The sequence below is a fragment of the Myxine glutinosa genome, chromosome 2 (genome assembly GCF_964187855.1).
Source record: "Myxine glutinosa chromosome 2, kmMyxGlut1.1, whole genome shotgun sequence".
Lineage (NCBI taxonomy): Eukaryota > Metazoa > Chordata > Myxini > Myxiniformes > Myxinidae > Myxine > Myxine glutinosa.
This window is the reverse complement of record NC_136262.1, coordinates 413,371-434,683: the sequence shown is the minus strand read 5'-3', so window position 1 is coordinate 434,683 and position 21,313 is coordinate 413,371. Positions and strand designations below refer to the sequence as shown.

The following is a 21,313-nucleotide window of genomic DNA, read 5'->3' as shown; positions in this document are numbered from 1 at the left end:
AAGTTTCCCATCGATCAATTAAGCGGTTCAAACCACCTTTAGAGGCAATTTTCCCCGCAGAGCGGGGGTTGGCCTTTTTTTTTGGGGCACCTTGGTCCTCTTTTGAAGCCATGTTTTTATGGCCGGATGCCCTTCCTGCCGCCAACCCTGTTTAGTCGCCTCTTACAACACACAGGGAATTATGGTACTCAATTTGCCGACCTCGGAAGGATGACAGGCTGAGTCAACCCCCCTGGCATTAATTCAGCGATCGACCGGGATGCGAACCCAGGATTCTCGAATCCCAAGCCAGCACTCTAACCGCTAAGCCAACACCAGGCTTTTGGGTCCTCAGGTTCAAGAGATATAGTTTTTAAAAAAGATTTACCTTCAATTATTTATCGCTGCGAAACCATGTGACTTTCGCAAATTCCAAAAGACCATTTTAGCTTACCAACATGGGGAGCATATTTTTGACGTTTCCCCTCGATTTCTTCAAAAACGAGGGAGAGGATAGCTTTTAAGGTTTATGCTTCAAAACGTCATAACTCCTAAACCATGTGAGCTATGACGATTTTGTTTGTCATGGGTCACTGAACCTTTTGTTCGTCATGGGTATGCGATCATGCATACAAAGTTTGGCCTCAATTTGTTCAGCCGTTTCGGAGAAAAGGGGTTTTTGTGGTTTTTAAGCCTTTTATTGTAAAACAATATGGCGGCCTAACCACGTGACCCATGACGTCATTATTTTTTTCACCATCAATTTATCCCTAAATGATGCTCAAGAAATTTCATGCGATATGTTTTTGCAGTTTTTTGCAGTTTGGATGCAGTTTTGCAAAATTGGATGCAGTTTTTACTTGTCAAATTATGACGTCATAATGGAGGCACCTATGACATCATCATTCACCAATGTTATTCTGCATGGAGAGTTATTTACAATGAGCCATGTCTCTATTTTTTCTACACAGCGCTTTTGGAGATATCGAGGTGCAAAGCTTTTGTTTTTTCCAAGATGGTGCCCGTACCACGTGACCTATGACGTAATTACCATTAAAAGATTATACAGGCTGAGGTGCTCCTATGGTGAAAATTTCCTGTCAACGGTCCAACGACTGCAGAGAAAATGATGTTTAAAGGAAATATGTCTGAAAAATGGCAGTGGCACAATCATTCACATGGCCTGAGAAGAAAAAGTGTTTCTTCTTCTTCCAACAATAACGACTTCTTGCTTCCAGTCTGTACAACCAATCATGTTGAAATTTTAAACACTTATTCCTCTTGATGACAGCTACATTACATTAAAATTTCATGTCGATCAATGCAGCGGTTAAAGAGAGAGGTTTTTAAGATTTTCGTTCAATTAATTATTGCTGCGAAACCACGTGACGATGCAAATTCCAAAAGACCATTTGAGCTTCCCAAAATGGGGAACATGTGTGTGAAGGTTCCACTCGCTATCTTCAAAAGTGAGGGAGGAGATGGGTTTTAAAGTTTATGCTTAAAAACATCATAACTCCGAAACCATGTGACATATGGCGTCATGATCGCTGAAACTTTTGTTCGTCATGGATATGTGATATTGCATGCAAAGTTTGGGCTTGATCTGTTCAGCCGTTGCTGAGAAAAAGGATTTTTTGTGTTTTTGACGAAAAACAATATAGCTGCCGAACCACGTGATATGACGTCTAAATTTTTTGGATTTTGAATTTTTTTCCCACTTAGGTTATGCACAAACAATATCATATTCGTGGCATCAAGAGTTCTATTTGTCAAATTGTTACGTCATAACATTAGCACTTTTAATATCCTAAATAAACACATTTTTCGTCTCAATACAGAGATCTTTAGAATGAGCCATGATTAAATTTTTTCTATTGAGCCGTTTCGGGGATGTAGAGGTGTAAAGTTTTTCGGGTTTTCAAAGATGGCGCCCATACCACGTGATCTATGCCGTCATAATTAGCAGTAAAAATTCTGCAGGTCTAGCCAATCACTTTGTGCAAATTTCCTGCCAATCGAACCAACTGTTGCAGAGAACATTCATTTTAAGGGGGGGGGGGGGGGGGTGGTAAAAAAAACCACCTTTAGAGGCCATTTTTTTCCCCGCAAGCGGGGGTTGGCCTTTTTTCGGGGACCGTGGTTGTTGTTGTTTTTCGGTCCCCTTTTTGAAGAAATGTTTTACGGCCGGATGCCCTTCCTGCCGCCAACCCTTTTTGTCGCCTTTTACGACAAGCAGGGAATTACCAGTGAACTGGTACTCAATTAGCCGACCTCGGAAGGATGACAGGCTGAGTCAACCCCCCTGGCGTTAATTCAGCGATCGACCGGGATTCGAACCCAGGATCCTAGGATCCTAAGCTGGCACCCTAGCCGCTAGCCCAACACCTACAACTAAAAATTCTACAGGTCTAGCCAATCACTTTGTGCAAATTTCCTGCCAATCGAACCAACTGTTGCAGAGAACATTCATTTTAAGGGGGGATTGGGGGGGGGGGGGGGGTGGTAGAAGAAGAATATACTCTCACATAAATAATAGGTATTCCTCGGCATTTTATGTGGAGGATACCTAATTATGGGGGGTGTCAGGTCAGGTGTCCAACCAATGGATGAAGAGTGGACATACATACAAACACTTGCTCTATGATATATTATAATTATTTAATTTGATGTGCGATGATTGAGGAGCTAACGGTTTTCTCCTGATTGATTTTTTTATATATTTTTTTTCCTTTACATTTTCAGGATGAAATCCGCACATCCCATGATTCACTCTCCACTCAGAATATCATTAAACTCTCATCTTCACTCAGGTTGGTTTCGTGTAACAATTTTCCAATTGTATTTTTCCAATGATGTTTGAAAAAGAACATTGTATTTGAATTAAAAGGTGAAAATCTCAACATAACTGTGTACGGTAGGTTCGGCTTCTCAAAAAACAAAGCAGTAAGAATATCGTTCGATGCCATGAAAGATTTATTTTCAAATTTTTTTTCCTGGAATTTCTGTACAAAATGTAGTCTTGATGGAAGAGCTGTGGATGAAATCAATAAGATGTTAATTGAGGTATGCTATCCGCCATTGCAAGCAAGGAGAAGCTAACGTTTCTGGCATTAACCTTTCGTCTGAGGCAGCTTCTCCTGAAGCCTGAGCTCCTTGATTCCCATGGCGGTTAGCATACCTCAATCGACATCCTGTTGGTTTCATCCACCATTGTACCTGTCTGTGACGTAGATCGGCAGTAGCCTTCACAGGCTAGTTCTTTGTTCCTTCATGGAAGTGCACATCTGCTACTGACAGTATAATATCGCACTGAGTCATTGGGGAACAGGCCGTGATCTCCTGTATAAGAGAGCCGTTGGTCTGTGTGTCGCCATTTTCTCAGAGATGGCTGAACACATCTTTGCCAGACTTTCAGATGTTCATCAGTGAGTGCCTGGGAGTGTTTAAGGCGAAAAAAATATATATATATATATATAAAATTGGGATTAAAAAACCAATCTCTCTATAGTGTCTACGCCTTTTTAAATTAATGACAGTTATATACAAGTACACATTCACTTAATTAAATACAAAACAATTACCAGGCATTTGAACACAAACACGAGAACAATTCTGGAAGCGGTCAAAGTTCGGGGTAAGGCTTCTTCTTCTTCCTGCACTTAACTCAGAAACATGATCAACGGTACATTCAGCAGCATATATTTAAAGAAAAGGTAAAATGATGATTTGACGTTTGTGATGGAATATGATTTGGATGTAATTGCTTTTCCATTATATTTGCCCTCATTTTAAATGTTAATGTTTCTTTTTCACTTGAGCAACACGGGGTACTCCAGTTATAAACGCTTATATACCTTACTCATTACTCAGGGTACAAATGCAAATACAACTACAACTTTGTCTGGGGGGTAACATAGGTCATGTGGCCGCGGCCTCATTTGCTGGTGTGGGGCACCGGGAGAGTACCGTGTAACGCCACCTGGTAATGGTGGCAGACGGTATTACAATTTCCTTTTGTACCTGTGCAACACTGAGGTTATGAAGCACTCTTTGCACTGAATTTTTTTTCCTCCTTTCCTTGCCCCCCTCCCCCAAAACTGAGGGGCCTGTCAAAGCCACCCCACCCCCCAAAAGATGAATATGTAGTATATGTTTCTCCCCTCCCCCTCCCCCTTCCACTCCACCCAATCCCTTCCTCACCCCTCCCTCTCCTGCTTCCTCCCCCCCCCCCCCCCCCCATCCTCCCCCCAGGCAATGCTGGGTACTCCTGCTGGTACTGTATATGCAAAGATGAAGCTTGTAGGTGAGAGTGGATGAATTAGTTTTGATAGAACGAATGATGTGGGAGGTGTAAAATTGGCATGAAATGATGATGAGCTGTGACCTTGAAGCATCAAAGGAAGAGTACAATTTAAATAAGACCATATTTGGGGGGGTTGAAAAATGGGGAAAAAGAATATGGGATGAACAAATACCACCTTACCTACACGTTAATCTAGTAATCCCTTCGTTGTTTGGAAGGTTAACAGGGAGGGGATTACGAGTTGACGAGTTCACTTGCAACACCTATTCCCCATATGGAGTTCCTTACAATGAGCCATGTTTCAATTTTTTCCATAGAGTGGTTTTGGAGATATAGAGGTGCAACATTTTTCGGTTTTTCCCAGATAGCGCCTGTACCACATGACCTATGACGTCATGATTATCATTAAAATATTCTAAAGGAGGAGGTGCTTATTTGGTGAAAATTTCGTGTCCATCAGACCAACAGTTATTGAAAAAATTCACGATGATCGGATGGATAAATGTTGTATTTGTTGAATTATGACGTCATAATGAAGGCACCGATGACATCATCATTAACATATCTTATTCCCCATGGGGAGTAGTTGACAATGAGCCAGATCTCAATTTTTTCCATGGAGTGGTTTCAGCGATATAGAGGTGGGAAGTTTTTCCAAGATGGTGCCTGTACCACATGACCTATGACGTCATGATTATCATTAAAATATTCTACATGAGGAGGCGCTCCTATGGTGAAAATTTCGTGCCCATCAGACCAACAGTTGCTGAGAAAAAAAAATTCACAATGATCGGATACGTGTTGCACTTGTCGAATTATGAGGTCATAACAAAGGCACAGATGACATCATCATTAACATATCTTATTCCCCATGGGGAGTAGTTGACAATGAACCAGGTCTCTTTTGTCTCCATGGAGTGGTTTCAGAGATAAAGAGGTGCAAAGTTTTTCCAAGATGGCACCTGTACCACATGACCTATGACGTCATGGTTATCATTAAAATATTCCAAAGGAGGAGGCGCTCCTATGGTGAAAATTTCGTGACCATCAGACCAACAGTTGCTGAATTTTTTTAAAATAATGATCGGATGGATAAGTGTTGTATTTGTCGAATTATGAGGTCATAACGAAGGCACCGATGACATCATCATCATTAACATATCTTATTCCCCAGCGGGAGTGCTTGACAATGAGCCATGTATCAATTTTTTCCATGGAGTGGTTTCGGAGATATAGAGGTGCAACTTTTTTCGTTTTTTCCCAGATAGAGCCTGTACCACATGACCTATGACGTTATAATTATCATTAGAAAATTATACAGGAGGAGCTGCACATATTCTGAAAATTTCGTGTCCATTGGACGAACAGTCGCAGAGGAATTTTTGTTTTATTCATACTGATCAGATCAAGCGTTGTACTTGTCGAATTATGACGTCATAATTAAGGCACCGATGACATCATCATCAACATATCTTATTCCCCATGTGGAGTACTTGACAATGAGCCATGTTTCAATTTTTTTCCATTGAGCGGTTTGGGAGATATAGAGGTGTTACGTTTTTCCAAGATGGCGTCCATACCATGTGACCAATGACGTCATAATAATGATTCAAAAAATTATACAGGCGGAGGCGCTTCTATGGTAATATTTTGTGTCAATCGGACCGACGGTTGCCGAGAAAATGGATTTTAAAAATGCAGACATGGCACACGTACGCAACTGAATGCTTAACCCCGCTTTTCGTTTGTTGAAAAAAACAAAATTAAATGTTCAGAAAATATGATATGATAAACAGATAAATATAATAAAAATAATCCAGTGCACAGTGATCTTACAGACACCTGTACCTAAGAACAGACGGGTGTTAATTGGCCATTATCATCCTGTGGACATCTTATGTCTGTCTTTAAAAAGCAATTTTGCGCTGCCAGCATTCGTCCTGTGCCGAGGGCAAGTCGCTACCCCTCCCACCCATGTTAACTGAGCTCCATCCCGTGGCGCATTGTAAGTGCCTTCTGAGGAACATCGGCTGCGAAAGGCTGGCGAGGGCAGGGAAAAGCGTCGATGTGCCACTCGACATCCTGGATTCCACCAAGAACCTTCGAGATTGCCCTGGCATGCCCCACCCTCGCTAAGGGACTATAAAAGCATTGCGGGCAAGGCTCTCGCTCTCTCTCTGTCTGCCTGTCTACATGCTCTCTTTGTGTGTGTGTTGGTTAACGATCTTGGCTCGAGGGATGGTGCTCGCATTGGCGGTTCGGAGCTGGAGGCCTCGGGTGGATGGAGCGAGTGAAACAATTAGTGCCAAACCAAGTTATGCTCACATCTTCCTTTTCAAGTCTCACACAGTAGGCGATCCTCTCACACTTTCTTTTCTCAGATTTCTTTTATTTTTTATCGTCTTTCTGAAATGCAGATGCCCTTTTGCATTTCATCTTGCATCATCCGCATTATGCACACCTCACCTGCCACTCTACACTCAATCCATCATAGTCACCTCGGTATTCGTCCCATCTTTACTCCCTCCCATAGCATTGGGTCACAAAAGCACGACTGTTTTCGCCGAGTAGGGCGAGAGGACGTATCCTCACACTATCGTTATCTTCTGTTATTTCCCCCTCTGTGAATGTCTGATGGGCGCCCCGTACTGTGTCACTGCGATAGATAAGATGTAGGTTAAGGTTTTGCTCTCGTCCATTTTCTTTCCTGCTTATAAATATCCTAATTCCTGCGACACCCTTCATTGAAGTGAACATGTGTACATTTTGATTTAACTTCCCTTATTGTTCCCTTTGCGTGCACCTTCCCCTCCCATGACCATTTAAACCCTTGAGTTCCATCCCCCCCATTTTGCATGATCCCACCTGCGCCTTGTAAAATAACTAATAAATACCTTGTTGACGTTCCTTTCCAATCTGTTCGTGCCCATATTTTCCTCCATTGATCCGGCACTGTTTGTACTTCGTGTACCGAGGGAGATTATCATTCCCCGCCTAATTGGCTCGTTAGTCCGGCTTGCACCATGGCGTTGCTCCGCCGCCCTCATTAAGATAAGATTGGTGCATAGTCGAGGGCATGTGTCCCGGCCCGTGACGTTCAGTTAAACGGTATTAGACAGTGGACACTAGAGCACGTGGTTAACTGGTTAGCATCCGTGGTTGATTAGCAACCTGCTGCGGCACAAAGTAATTCGTGTGCGGCAGCCTCAAGCCCGGTAGGTTTGGGGAAACCGAGGCTACCCCCTCTTAGTAAACCTGAAACTCAGGGCTGTAACAAAATATATACAGTACACACACACACACACACACACACACACACACACACACACACACACACACGTATTTTGAGACATGGGAGGGCTCTCTTCCTCCTTATAAAACCCGCATATTGAGATAACAACCAATGACACCAGTCTCTTTTACTGTGCCCCGTCGCACCATGGAGCGAAAGGGGGATTATGGTTTTCCTCTCCGTCTGTCCGTCCGTACGTGCGTCCGTCCATGCGTGCGTCCGTCCATGCGTGTGGGCATGCGTACGTGTGTGCGTAAGCGAAGGACCGTATTCTAATTTGGTGTGTGGGTGCAACCCACGTCAAAATCCAAGATGGCCACCACCATATATATGTCTGAACCTTGTGAGCGAAATATCTTGAAAAATAAATGAAGTACCAACTTCTAATCTGGTGTGTGGGTGTACCTAGGCATAAGGAAGAACGCTATTGAAGATTGGGTCGCCACGTCAAAATCCAAGATGGCCACCACCATATATATGTCTGAACCTTGTGAGCGAAATATCTTGAAAAATAAACGAACTACTAACTTCTAATCTGGTGTGTGGGTGTATCTACACATAAGGGAGAACGCTATTGAAAATTGGGTCGCCACGTCAAAATCCAAGATGGCCGCCTTGCGTCTTCCACTTTGTCAACTCGCGTCACTTCACCGACCGGGGACCAAGGCGTAACGCTTGTTATTATTGTTATTATTATTATTATTATTATGGATTTTTTACCTTTTGTCATTCTCCACTTGCATTCCACCTTGAAATATCGATTTGTTTTGTTTTCACTTTACTATCTCCATTGCCTCGACACAACTTATAAAAATATGCACCTTGTTTGCCATAGCTTGGATTGTCAGCATGTACACCTCGTTTATTGATGCCCACAGATTCATCGGAGTGCTGTATAATATCTACAATATCAGATATGTTTGTTTTTTTACCTGCGACATGTTGCAGGTCAACAAGAGCTTCACGCTGTTGTTGTTGTTGTCGTTGTGAAATGGATAGGAGATGTTGAGTTAATCTTTTTAGCCTGGTGTTGGCTTAGCGGTTAGGGTGCTGGCTTGGGATCTTAGGATCCTGTGTTCGAATCCCGGTCGATCGCTGAATTAACGCCAGGACGGTTGACTCAGCCTGTCATCCTTCCGAGGTCGGCAAATTGAGTACCAGCTTGCTGGGATGAATGATCCCTGTGTGTACCCCGGTTTAGAATAGGTACACCGTATCCCTGCGCATCGTAAGAGGCGACTAAGGGTTGGTGTCAGGAAGGGCATCCGGCCATAAAAACATTGCCTCAAACAGGGAACCATGATTGTCATGGGGCCCGCAAGGCTAACCCCCGCTCTAGTGGGGAAAAATGGCCTTAAAACGATCATTCATTCATTCATTCATCCATGTTGAGTTCATCCTTTAATAGCGCATTAAATGTGTTTCCCAATTGTGCTGTTCATCAATTAAAGAGTGCTTTAAATGAGCGTTTCCCAATGAGCCCGTTACCGGATTTTGTCTCAGGTTGTGCCCACAGTGCGGTCATTCTTGTTTAACCTCTGCCGATAAAGTCCCTGTGGAGACATGCTTTTTGTGTTGTCCGTCCGTGCTTCCGTCCGTCCCTGATAGGTTTTCGTCACCGCAATAACTTAAGAATGGCTAAAGGCCAAGTCAAACTTCGTACAAGTATGGATGATGATGCAATGATAAACGGATTAGATTATGGGGTCAAAAGGTCATGTTAGGTAAAAATTATGTTTTTGTGCTAACTTGGGAACCATTGATGGGATTGTGACCAGATTTGGAGTGTATATGATACAAAGATGAATTGATTGGATTATGCCATCAACAGATCAAAGGTCAGAGGTCATGTCAGGTAAAAATGTGATACTTGAGAACAGCTGAAATGATTTAAATCAAACTTGGTTCAAGTATGTATAATAATGTAATAACGTGGGCAGAGGCGTATCGGTCGACGTCGCGACGTTGAAGAGTATCGGTATGGTTTTGGTTGTTGTTACATGTATATGGAATGTAAAGTATGTTTTGTCCTGTGCTTTCTTTTCCCCAAAACCTCGGTTCGACTTTCGTTGCTCAGTCCTGTTGTCATATTCAACCCACTGGCTTTGTCACGGAGCTGCACCGTACGTGTACGAGTAAACCTCTTTAACGTGCATGTGACGTCAGCTGACAAGCGGGCTGTACCTGCCCAGATTGTCCCACTGTGGTTCAACAAGACAACCATCTCGACGAAAGAGTTTGAGGTGGGTTTGGCAGCAAGATCGCTGTAAGGGGAGAACAAGATTAGGAGAAACTTGGAACCTTGTGCAGTGAGCAAACGATTGTGTTGATGGTGATGCTGCACTTTGTGGCATTACGATTTGTATGCATGTGTGTGCAGCGTGCATATACACACACACACACACACACACATCTCGTTTTTTCATTTCTGTTCCTCACAATACTGTCTTTTATACACACACACACACACACACACACACACACACACACACACACACACACACACAGTCACGTGAAAAAGTAAGTACACCCCATGTAAAGTTTTGACTTTTTCAACATATTTCAACATACAGCTATTTGATCTTCATTTCAACAATATTGATAGATAAAGGTGATATAATATAACAAATATCATGAAACATTTACATTTTGTAGTCCATTGGATTATTTAAATAAACATAAATGCAAATTTCGCATGTGGAAAAAGTAAGTACACCCTTGGCTCTAATAGGTGGTTTTGCCCCCTTTGGTAGAAACAACCTCAAGTAGTCGTTTCTTATAACTGTCTACCAGTCTCTGACATCGACTGGAAGAAATTTTTCATAGCTTCGCATCATCAATCCATCATATCGATTGCATCATATCAGCACATCATCAATCCATCATATCGATCGCATCATCAATCCATCATATCGATCGCATCATATCATCGCATCATCAATCCATCATATTCATTGCATCATACCATCCCATCATATGATCGCATCACAGCATCGCATCATCAATCCATCATATTGATCGCATCATATCATTGCATCATCAATCCATCATATCGATCGATTCATAACATCGCATAATCAATCCATCATATTGATCGCATCATATCATCGTAACATCAATCAATCATATTGATCTATTCATATCATCACATCATCAATCCATCATATCGATTGCATCATATCATCACATCATCAATCCATCATATCGATCGCATCATCAATCCATCATATCAATCGATTCATATCATAGCATCATCAATCCATCATATTGATTGCATCATATAATCGCATCATCAATCCATCATATTGATCGCATCATATCACCGCATCATCAATCCATCACATCATCGCATCATCAAACCATCATATCGATCGCATCATATCATCGCATCATCAATCCATCATATCGATCGCATCATATCATCGCATCATCAATCCATCATATCGATCGTATCATATCATCGCATCATCAATCCATCATTTTTTTTTTTGGTATACAAGATTGAGGCTCGTGTAAGAGCTAACATCAATCACAAAAAAAAAAAACGTACACAAAAAACATACAATAAAGGGAGCGGGAAACAAGATGGAGAGCGAGAGGGAAGCACACAAGTACAACAGTGGAGAACAGGGACAACGGAAGATATGTGGGAGGGAGAGGGCTTGGTGGGAGGAGGCATGGGAAGGCCGTGGGGCGCGGGGTGGGAGAAGTATAAAACACATGGACACTGCTAGAACTTTCAGGAAAGAAGTCGGAATTTCAAAAAAGTGGATCTGGGGTGAATTAACGGGGGTAGAAAAAATCAAGGTTTTGGATGGAGGAAGATAAGAGATGGTGTTGAACAGCTGTTTTGAAGACCTGCAGGGAGGAGTGGGATTGAAGAGAGTGAGGATGTTTGTTCCAGAGGCGGGAGTAAAGAGGAATGAAAGAGTGAAGGTGAGCAGAGAGTCTTGATTTTGGCAATTTCATCAGAAGATAGTTGCTGGCAGATGTTGTGCGACCTGTAGGAATATTTGGGGGACAGAGCACAGATAGAGCTGGGGGAGCTGGTCTTTGTTCCAGAAGTGCTGGTCTTTGCGTAGGTGTTCATTGGCAAACTTTAGTCTTGCCCTGATGTTCTTTCTGGACAGCAAAGGTTTCCTCCTGGCACACCTCCCATGTAGATCAAATTTGTGCAGCCTCTTTCTAATGGTAGACTCGTGCACTTTGACATCAACAGTGGCAAGAGCTACCTGTAGGTCCCGTGATGACATTCTGGGTTCTTAGAGACTTCTTTCAGCATCTTGCGGTCTGCTCTTGGGCTGAACTTGCTGGGGCGGCCTGGCCTGAACAAGTTGGCAGTTGTTTGGAATCTTCTCCACTTGTCGATGATCTTCCGGACAGTCGAATGATTGATTTCAAATTGTTTGGAGATCTTTTTAGATCCCTCCCCAGACTCGTAGGCATCTATAACCTTCTTTCTGAAGGCCTCAGAGAGCTCTTTTGATCTCGGCATGGTGACGCCACACACTTCAACAACAGAGCAAACCAAACTAAATGTCTGAGGTTTAAATAAGACAGGTTCCTCCAAGATCCTCTAACGATGTTCTAATCATTTGCACCTGAGCTGGTGCACCTGATTCTAATTTTAGGTATTTGAAGTCGTGATAAATGTAGGGGTGTACTTACTTTTTCCAAATGCGAAATTTGCATTTATGTTCATTTAAATTATACAATGGACTACAAAATGTGAATGTTTCATGATATTTGTTATATTATATCACCTTTATCTGTCAATATTGTTGAAATGAAGATCAAATAGCTGTATGTTGAAATATGTTGAAAAAGTCAAAACTTTACATGGGGTTTACTTACTTTTCCATGTGACTGTACATCCACACACACATACACGAACACACACACACATTCATCCACACACACACATTCATCCACACACACACATACATACACACACACACACACACACACACACACACACACACACACACACACACACACACACACACACACACATGCACACGTACACACACACATTTACACACACACACACACACACACACACACACACACGCTGCACTAGGGAGTGGGGTGGGGAGGGGGGGGGATTGGGGAGGGGGGTCACACACGGGGGGTGGGGTGGGTCACACACGGGGGAGTGGGAGAGGATTATGACGTTCATTGGTGTCTCGTTCTGTTCCCTCATTCTTTTATTCATTTTGAAATTGGCAGTTACCAACCCTCATGCAACTCATTGAGACAGCGCTGACATAAAGAAGCAGGAATGACCACCCACATTGTGTAACCTTGAGCTAAAGACAGCTCAGATGCACACGACGCAAATGGAGCATATTCTGACGTCGAGAGTACCTCGCACCAAGAAACTGACAAAGAACCGTCCGCAACATGCGATAGCACGCGATGACGCCGACTGGCAGCGTCCACTTCCGCAGCGATTATAATCGTAATTACCAAACCAGATCACTTGCCGTCTGTATTTATTTATATATTTTACACATGTGAATTACATGTCCATGCACAAGTGAAATGGAGTTTCTTTATTAATCCTGGATGTGCACACGATTGATTCAGCCTTGAAAACTCATGCGAAAACCAAAAAAAAAATTATTAAAGATTTCATGATTATATTTCCTCGTGAAATGAAACGCATCTTCTTTGGTGGGTGTGTAATCGCTCCGAACAAAACAGGCATTGCCTGGTGAGTGGGTTGTTGTAATCAAAATGTTGTAATTGTTGTTGTAATTAATATATCTTGGCAATTTCCCGTGTGTGCGTGCATTTTCTCAATTATTCCCGAAACCGAGACTAAAACCATCGATAAAAATGAAATCAGATGGTGAGTTAGTGTGGAGATAAAGGCGTGAGAGAGTGCCAATGGCCTTCTATGTTATAGGCCTTTGAAAATGCATTTCGTTCTATAAACAGAAATTCTCATCAGATTTCATTCCCGTTTTTTTTTCAACCGAGTCTAAAACCATGTTGGTGACTGTTAAAAATGAAATGAGATATCGCATTAGAGTTGAAATAAAACTGTGAGAGAGAGCAAGACACCACAGGGCTAACAAAACAGGCCTCAAAGCTATGCGAGTAAATAAAATGGTGGATATTTGTTTTTGAAGCCTCTTCCAGAATGGGTGGAGCTACTTTCTCAACAGAGGACGCCACACCCCCGGACAGACTCACAAACAGAATCACCTACGGAGAATATAATATAGATGAACACCAAAAACCAAGAAAAGAAGTTTGTATTTTCATGAAAAAATGCACAATCAAATTGTTGGTCGTGACAACTGCATACGTATTGTTACGCCCCCCCCCCCCTCCCGCCTTACCTCTGGTCTCGGTGGACCTCCGAACCCCGAGAGGGTCCCCGGCAGAAAGATGTGTATCCCTGGTTGAAACCCAGCAAATAACGTCCCTCAATGGAACCAGCAAATGAAACAGCCGAACCAATGATGCAACCACACCAAGTTATAAACAAACCATACTATATTATAAATCACACACAAAGAGCCATACAGCAATGGGGCAATCACCCCTACTTTCAAATCTTACGATAATATCCTTGTCAAGCCCCTTAACTCCACTCAAGGTACCTCCCCCAATGTCTCTGCTCCCCTCCAAGGCGAAGTCCCCAATGTCTCTGTGCGCTCCCGCGACCGGGGAGTCAAGGCCCGGTGGTCAATTGAGGCGTGGACGAGCGAGACGACCCCGAGGTCACGTGCTCAGCCCCCAAGCAGCACAGCGGTGGCGAGGAACCTCAAAAAGATGCGCTCCGACATACACGTTGCGGTTCAACCCGCGAGCCTCCATATAATTCTCACGTGTCCCTTTCTGGCACAGCCGTTCCCGGCAATCCACCAGGGAATAATGCCCAGCCGACACGACGAAAGCCTGTTCCCTGCAGGGTGCTCGCGTGGCCAAGATGGCGGACGGCTTTCGCTCCAACCCGGATTCTCAAGGCCTGGACCCTCCGGAACCTCACTGAGAATACCCGGCGACACAGGCTCCCCGCACTCCGGCAATATTTCATCTTCCATCTTCTGGACAAGCACCATTCCATCAACAATGATGATCTTTTGATTTGATGATGACGATGGAGATGATGATACAGAACCTCTGTCATCATCCTGCTCTTTGGCCACTGGAGCTTCTGTTTGTTCATGGGTTTCATCTGGTTTTGCCAGCTTCTCAAGGCTGCGTATCATCTTGGACTTGTCAATGCATGGCAGCATTGAGCCGTCTGGTGCAAATAGTGCTCTCGGAGTCGATGTGAACTCATAGTTGTCAACTGCATTCTTCTGATCGATGTCCCTGCTCGATCTGGTGAGAACCATCAGCCATGGAGATCTTTGGTCTCTTTTAGGTCAACCGTCTGGTCATGGAACTTGAAAGTTTGTTTCTTGCTGCCAGACATGTACATCTTGTTGTTCTGCTTTTTGACTGGTGCCCAGAGATTAACATCTCCATTGATACGTTCAGTGTCATAATCTTCATAAAGCTTCTGACAGATGTCATCCATGTTCAAGATTTGTGGGACATACTCTTGTTGTACATATGCATGTGTGCTGAAATTGTATAGATGATCACCTTCAACAGCAAAGGGATTCCTGTGGCTCAGTATTGCAGCCTTGATTTTGTCAACAGCTTCCTGTTCTTTCCTGGCAGCAGTGGGTCGTACACCATGGTGTTCCTCTGGCTTGTTTACTTAAAGCCCAAACTGTCCTTTAAACGCTGTTGAGAGGCATGACATCTCTGCAGAAGCCAAGAAGAACCACTGCCTAGCATTCACATTATTGGAAATGCCAATTAGGCCAGAATGAACCTTCATCATCTTGTTGAGATATTCGCAGGCATGTTCTGCACCTATTGAGACGAACGAAATCTCACTCTTGGTGATAGATATGTTTCCATCTTGAAGTTCTCGCCATGTTGCTGGATGGCTTTTTTTTCTTTTCTTTTTTTAATACAGAATCGAGGCTCATGTTGCACAGACACATAAAACATGCAATGAAGGGAGCGGGAGCCAAGAGGGGGAGAGAGGGAAGCATACAAGCACAACAACAGAAGAGAAAAGGGATTTCGGTAGATCTGTGGAAGGGAGAGGGCTGGCGGAGGAGGGAGGGTTACACGAGAGCAGTACTCCATCAAGCTTTACAGTAGATTAAAGGATTTGGGGTCTTTTAATGGGGGTAGAAAAGATCAAGGTTTTGGATGGGGGAAGATAAGAGATGGTGGTGAACAGCTGTTTTGAAGACTTGGAGGGAGGAGAGGCATTGAAGAGAGTGTGGGAGTTTGTTCCAGAGCCGGGAGAAAAGACGAATTAAAGAATGAGGGTGAGCAGAGAGTCTTGATTTTGGCAGTTTCACCAAAGAGGGTTGCTGGCAGATCTTGTGCGTCCTGCAGGAATATTTGGGGGACAGAGCACAGACAGATCAGGGGTAGCAATCCCGGAGAGGAGTCGGCAGAAGACCTGCCTGCTGTGAGAGAGAGAAAGGCCCTCAAAATCAGCTTCATCGCGGGAGATTCCAATGATTCTGAATGCTTTGGTTTCAACCGCATGAAGCCGAGCTAGGTGTGAGTCAGGAGCACCAGCCCAGAGGGGAGAGCAGTACTCCATCAAGCTGCGGATGAAAGCCTTGTATGTGGTGAGGAGCTCAGAAGTGCCCAGAACGGACCTCGCACGACGGAGGATGCCCAGTCGGTGACTGGCTTTGGAGGCCAGCTTGGAAATGTGGTTTTCCCAGGAAAGATCATGGCAGATAGTGAGACCCAAAAGCTTGAGTGACGGAACTTATTTGAGAGGATTGTTCAGAAAGTAGATGGGAGGGTTGTCAAGATGGTCATTCCAGAGAGACAAAGTGAGAGCGTGAGATTTGTCAGGAATAAAAGACATGTTCCACTTGTTTGACCAGTTTGTGATATTGTCCAGGTCTGCAGAGAGTGAAGAGGCTGCTGCCTGCCGATCTGAGGTTTGCGATATGGAGTGGCAGAGAGTGGAGTCATCAGCAAAGCGACAGAGAGGATTTTCCAGAGAGCTGGAGAGATCATTAATGAAGACTAGAAAAAGCACAGGGCCCAGAACACTGCCTTGAGGAACTCCAGCCTGAACAGGGATGGGAGAAGAGAGAATTCCATTCAGGGCCACATGTTGCCGACGACCAGAGAGGAAGTCCGCAAGCCATGTGTGGAGGTTTCCATGGATACCACAAGAGGAGAGTTTGGTGAGTTGAGCGGGGTGCCCGGCCGTATCGAAGGCACAATATTTGTCAAGGGAGACAGCTATGATTTCCTGTTTGGCATAAAGGACCTTCATCCATGATTAAGACAGCAGATGCAGCATGTCCAGAGTAGAATGACCTGGTCTGAATCCAAATTGATGATCAGAGATCAAGCCATTGGAGAAGAGGAAGGATTTGATGTCAGAAGCGATGATCAATTCCATGACCTTGCTGATTATTGGGAGCAGGCTGATTGGTCTGTAGTTGCAAGGATCTGTTTTTGCACCTTTCTTGTGTAAAGCGGTAATGTTTGCTGATTTCCAAGCAGATGGCAGATGATCTTGAGCAAAAGAGAGGGTGAAGAGAATTGAGAGAGGGTGAGATAGAGCGGCAGAGCAGGATTTTGGGACCCGTGAGCTGATTCCGTCTGGTCCAGTTGCAGAATCAAAGTCGAGGTTTGACACAAACTTCTCCACCTTGTCAGGAGAGAAGGACACAAAGTCCAGGAGCAGCTCGGTTCGACTGGGTAAGGTGGGGACAGAGAGAGTTGGGTATGGAACACAAGATTTTGAGGCAAACACAGAGTTGAGGCATTCGGCTTTGTCACGTGCGGTGTCAGCTGTGTAGCTGTTTGAAGTAAGGGAGGAATGGAGGGGGAACAAACACCAGAAACAGATTTGACCAGATGCCACCAGGATATGGAGGAGGGAGGCAGGTTTTGAGAGTTCAGTCTTGAGAGAAGATAGATATTGTTTCCTGGCTCTCCTGAGGGTAGACACACACTTGTTCCGAGCTTTGTGAAAGGAACTGAGATTGCCTTCAGTTGGATTAGCCTTCCAAGAGGCAAAGGCAAGTTGTTTCAGGGCAGCTGCCTCACCACAAGATTCAGTGTACCACGGACGGGAGGAAGGGTATGTGTGGTGAAGAAGAAGAAGAAGAAGATTTACAGCCATCGTTGGGGTCGGGCATATCGGATGCCTATTTCGGAGCGAGCGCGCGGTCCGAAAGGGGGTTATTATCTTGTCTGCTGAATGAGTCACGCTGAGATGAGCACTGGATCTTATTGTTAAGAAGTGACTGGGATTTATGACGAATGTTTAAAATGCTTGGCTTTGCTTTATAATGCTTTATCAGATGTGTAGGACTGATGATACTATTGTCTGTTGTGTTGGATGCCAAAGATCGATTTGAATAAAGCCTCGTATCTTGAAGTGAGGTCTTGAAGGTTTTTTTCAACACAATTTATTCAAATCGATTCTGAGACGTCCAAGAACCATGGAAAAGCTCATCAAGTTGTAGCGCTTCTCCGGGGACCCCAACGCGAGCGACTCCGTCGGCCAGCTGACCCCCCTGGCTTCACTCCTTACGGCTCGACAGAGACTTAGTCCCGGAGATTACAGACGCTCAGTGATTTAACGTTTTGTCTTGCAACATGTCCCATACCATATATGAATATGTCTTCCATTGCCCGACCTATGCTGATGTTGTAGCAACTTTGACGGCACTTTATGTAAAGCAGCACAGCACTGTATACGCGCGGCATCTTCTGGTGACGTGCAGACTGGAGTTTGCGGAATCGCAGGAGCAATACGGCCAGATCTTACGACAGCTTGGCAAAGACTGTGCCATACCGGATCACACGGGCATAGAGTGTACTGATGATTTAGTGTGCGGTGCTTTTATAACTGGGCTCCAGTCTCCCACGATTCGACAACGGCTCCTCGAGAGCGAAACGCTGGACTTCAAAACAGCTTTCGACCAAGCCCGAGTCCTCCAGATGGCTCAAGTCAGATCTGAAACCTACAGCCGTCCATTCATAACTGCAGGTGCTACGGCCTACACTGATGGTCGCGGGGAGTCAGACTCTGCCGCCGAGCGAGCACCCGCGTGGGGTATCGCGAGCCGGGGTTCCCTTGGAGAGGGATCTGACGACGAGGAGAGCGAACCACGCACCGCCGCTGCGCCGACCCCTGCTGGGGCAACTGCTAAATGCTACTTCTGCGGAAATCGCCACCACCCCCGCTTGTTGTGCCCTGCTCGGGAGACAACGTGTCACAATTGCGGGGAAAAATGTCACTTCGCCAAGGTCTGTCGGTCCACCGAAGCCCGACGGACGACGCTCGCTGGAGCGCGCATATCTTCGGGGTCGCGGGGAGCTCCCCGCAGCCTTGTGCGCATTGTGGTTCCAGTGGAAATCAACAGCAATTGATATTGGAAGTGGAAGCACTGGAAGATTGAATCAACAGTGGAAGCATTGATTGATACTGGAAGCACTGATTGATACTGGAAGCGATCGAAGCTTCATCAGCCAGCGTCTCGTCGAGCGCCACGGGTGGCCCACCTTTGCTGCGATGCAGCACGTATACTTGTCCTCAGTGGCCTTGGGGCAGCGATCGCGCGGTTTCTGTGTGGTTAGGCTGATTGCAAATGATGTTACATATTCGGATGTGAGGTTGATGGTGTTTCAGAACCTTTGCTCGGACGTGCTTCTCGGACATGATTTCTTGAACCGGCATAAACGCCTAGAGATGCAGTTCGGCGGCGCGCAAACACTCTCTGTAGGTTCCGTGCCGGGCTCGGTATGCAGCCTTGCGGAGATAGCTATCGAACCTCCTCCGCTATTCCCGAGTTTAACATCTAATTGCCACCCTGTCACCGGGAAAACGAGGCAGTATTCTCAGGCCAATGTCCAGTTTATAGCCGACGAGACTACCTGTCTTTTTCTCGAGGGAGTAATCAAACCCAGTTGCTCACCTTGGTGGGCACAGGTGCTGGTCGTGAATCGCGCTAATCATCGCAAACGCATGGTCGTTGACCTACTCGCAAACTATTAACCGTTTCACACAACACAATGTCTACCCGCTCCCTGGAATGGACAATATGGTCTGGGTGGTATTGAAATATCGAGTTTTCAGTACGCTGGACCTATGAAGCGCCTATCATCAGATTCGATACGGGAAGCCGACCGGCCCTACACGGCTTTCGAGTCTGGCCAGCGGTTGTACCAATTTCGTAGAATCCCATTCAGCGTTACGAACAGAGTCCATGCTTTCAACGGGCAATCGACGACATCCTTTAAAAAGAGCAATTGCAAGATGTATTTGTGTATGTGGATAATGTGACTCTGTGCAGATGGAACCAGAAGGACCATGATGCTAATCTGTGGTGCTTCTTGGAAGTGGCTTTTAAATACCGGTTGACCTTCAACGAAACCAAGTGTGGCTACTCTGTGAAAACGACAGATCTTTTAGGCTACACAGTGTCCGGTGGGGAGATACGGCCCGATTTGGCGCGCCTGCAGCCCCTACTCGACCTCGCCCATCCCGTTGATGGGGCGACTTTAAAGCAAGCAATGGGACTGTTTGCGTATTACTCACCATGGGCCCCAAGGTTCTCAGAGAAGATACTCCCTCTCGTCGCATGCAAAACATTTCCGTTGACCTTGGCCGCTCAGACATCCTTTCAACAACTGAAGGATGACATAGCTGGGGCTGTTGTGACCTCCATCGATCGATGAGACTGTTCCTTTCGTGGTGGAGACGAGATTGCGCCATCGTGGCCACACTGAATCGGGGGGACAGGGGGGACGGTGGCTTTCTTTTCACGGACCTTGTCAGACAGTGAGAGGCGCCATTCCTCGATCGAAAAGGAGACGTGCACTATAGTAGAGCCGGTCCGTAGATGGCGACATTTCCTCTTCGGGAAGCATTTTCGCCTAATCACTGATCAGCAATCAGTCACTTTCATGTACAACGGGAAGCACTCTCAAAAGATGAAGAACGAGAAGATTGCACGCTGGTGCAGAGAATTGGCTGACTATACTTTTGATATTGTGTACCGACCGGGAAAGGATAATCTTGCGGCCGACGCCCTGTCTCATCCCATCTGCTCCGGAATGACGGTCGACGAGCTACATCATATGCACACTGCCCTTTGTCATCCGGGCATCGCCCGTATGGCCCACTTCGTTCGGAGTAGAAACTTGCCTTTCTCTGTTGCCGATATTCGCCATGTATGCAAGACGTGTCCGGTATGCAAAAAACTGAAGCCGAGTTTTTACAAGCCCCATATGAGTACGCTGATCCATGCTGGATGGCCGTGGGAGCGACCGAACATCGATTTCAAAGGGCCCTTGCCCAGCGACGGTGCACATCGCTACCTTCTAACGGTAGTTGATGAGTATTCACGATTCCCATTTGCATTTCCATGCTCAGACATGTCTCTTACGGTAATCCAATGCCTTCGCCAGTTGTTCCTCATGTTCAGCTATCCAGCTTTCTTACATCGCGACCGAGGAACGGCGTTCCTATCCTGGGAGATCAAGCAATTTCTCCTCAAGCAGGGAATTGCTTCGAGCCGCACTACGGCGTTCTATCCCCAGGGGAACTATTTAATTGAACGTTATAATGGCATTATTTGGAGAGCCGTTACAATGGCTCTGCGATCCCGCGGGATGACTTTGAATATGTGGGAGCATGTGTTGCCGGAAGCATTACA

At 45.1% G+C, this 21,313-nt stretch overlaps 1 protein-coding gene across 1 annotated transcript in view; it reads left to right on the top strand.

Annotated features, from left to right (window-relative positions):
* MAN2A2 (mannosidase alpha class 2A member 2) overlaps positions 1-21,313 on the top strand; it is a 421,122-nt gene that overhangs the window by 248,995 nt on the left and 150,814 nt on the right. Inside the window, exons 12-13 of the mRNA XM_068108861.2 lie at positions 2,725-2,792; positions 9,655-9,820. Coding sequence (XP_067964962.2) covers positions 2,725-2,792; positions 9,655-9,820 — 234 coding nt within the window. The remainder of the gene's footprint in view (positions 1-2,724; positions 2,793-9,654; positions 9,821-21,313) is intronic.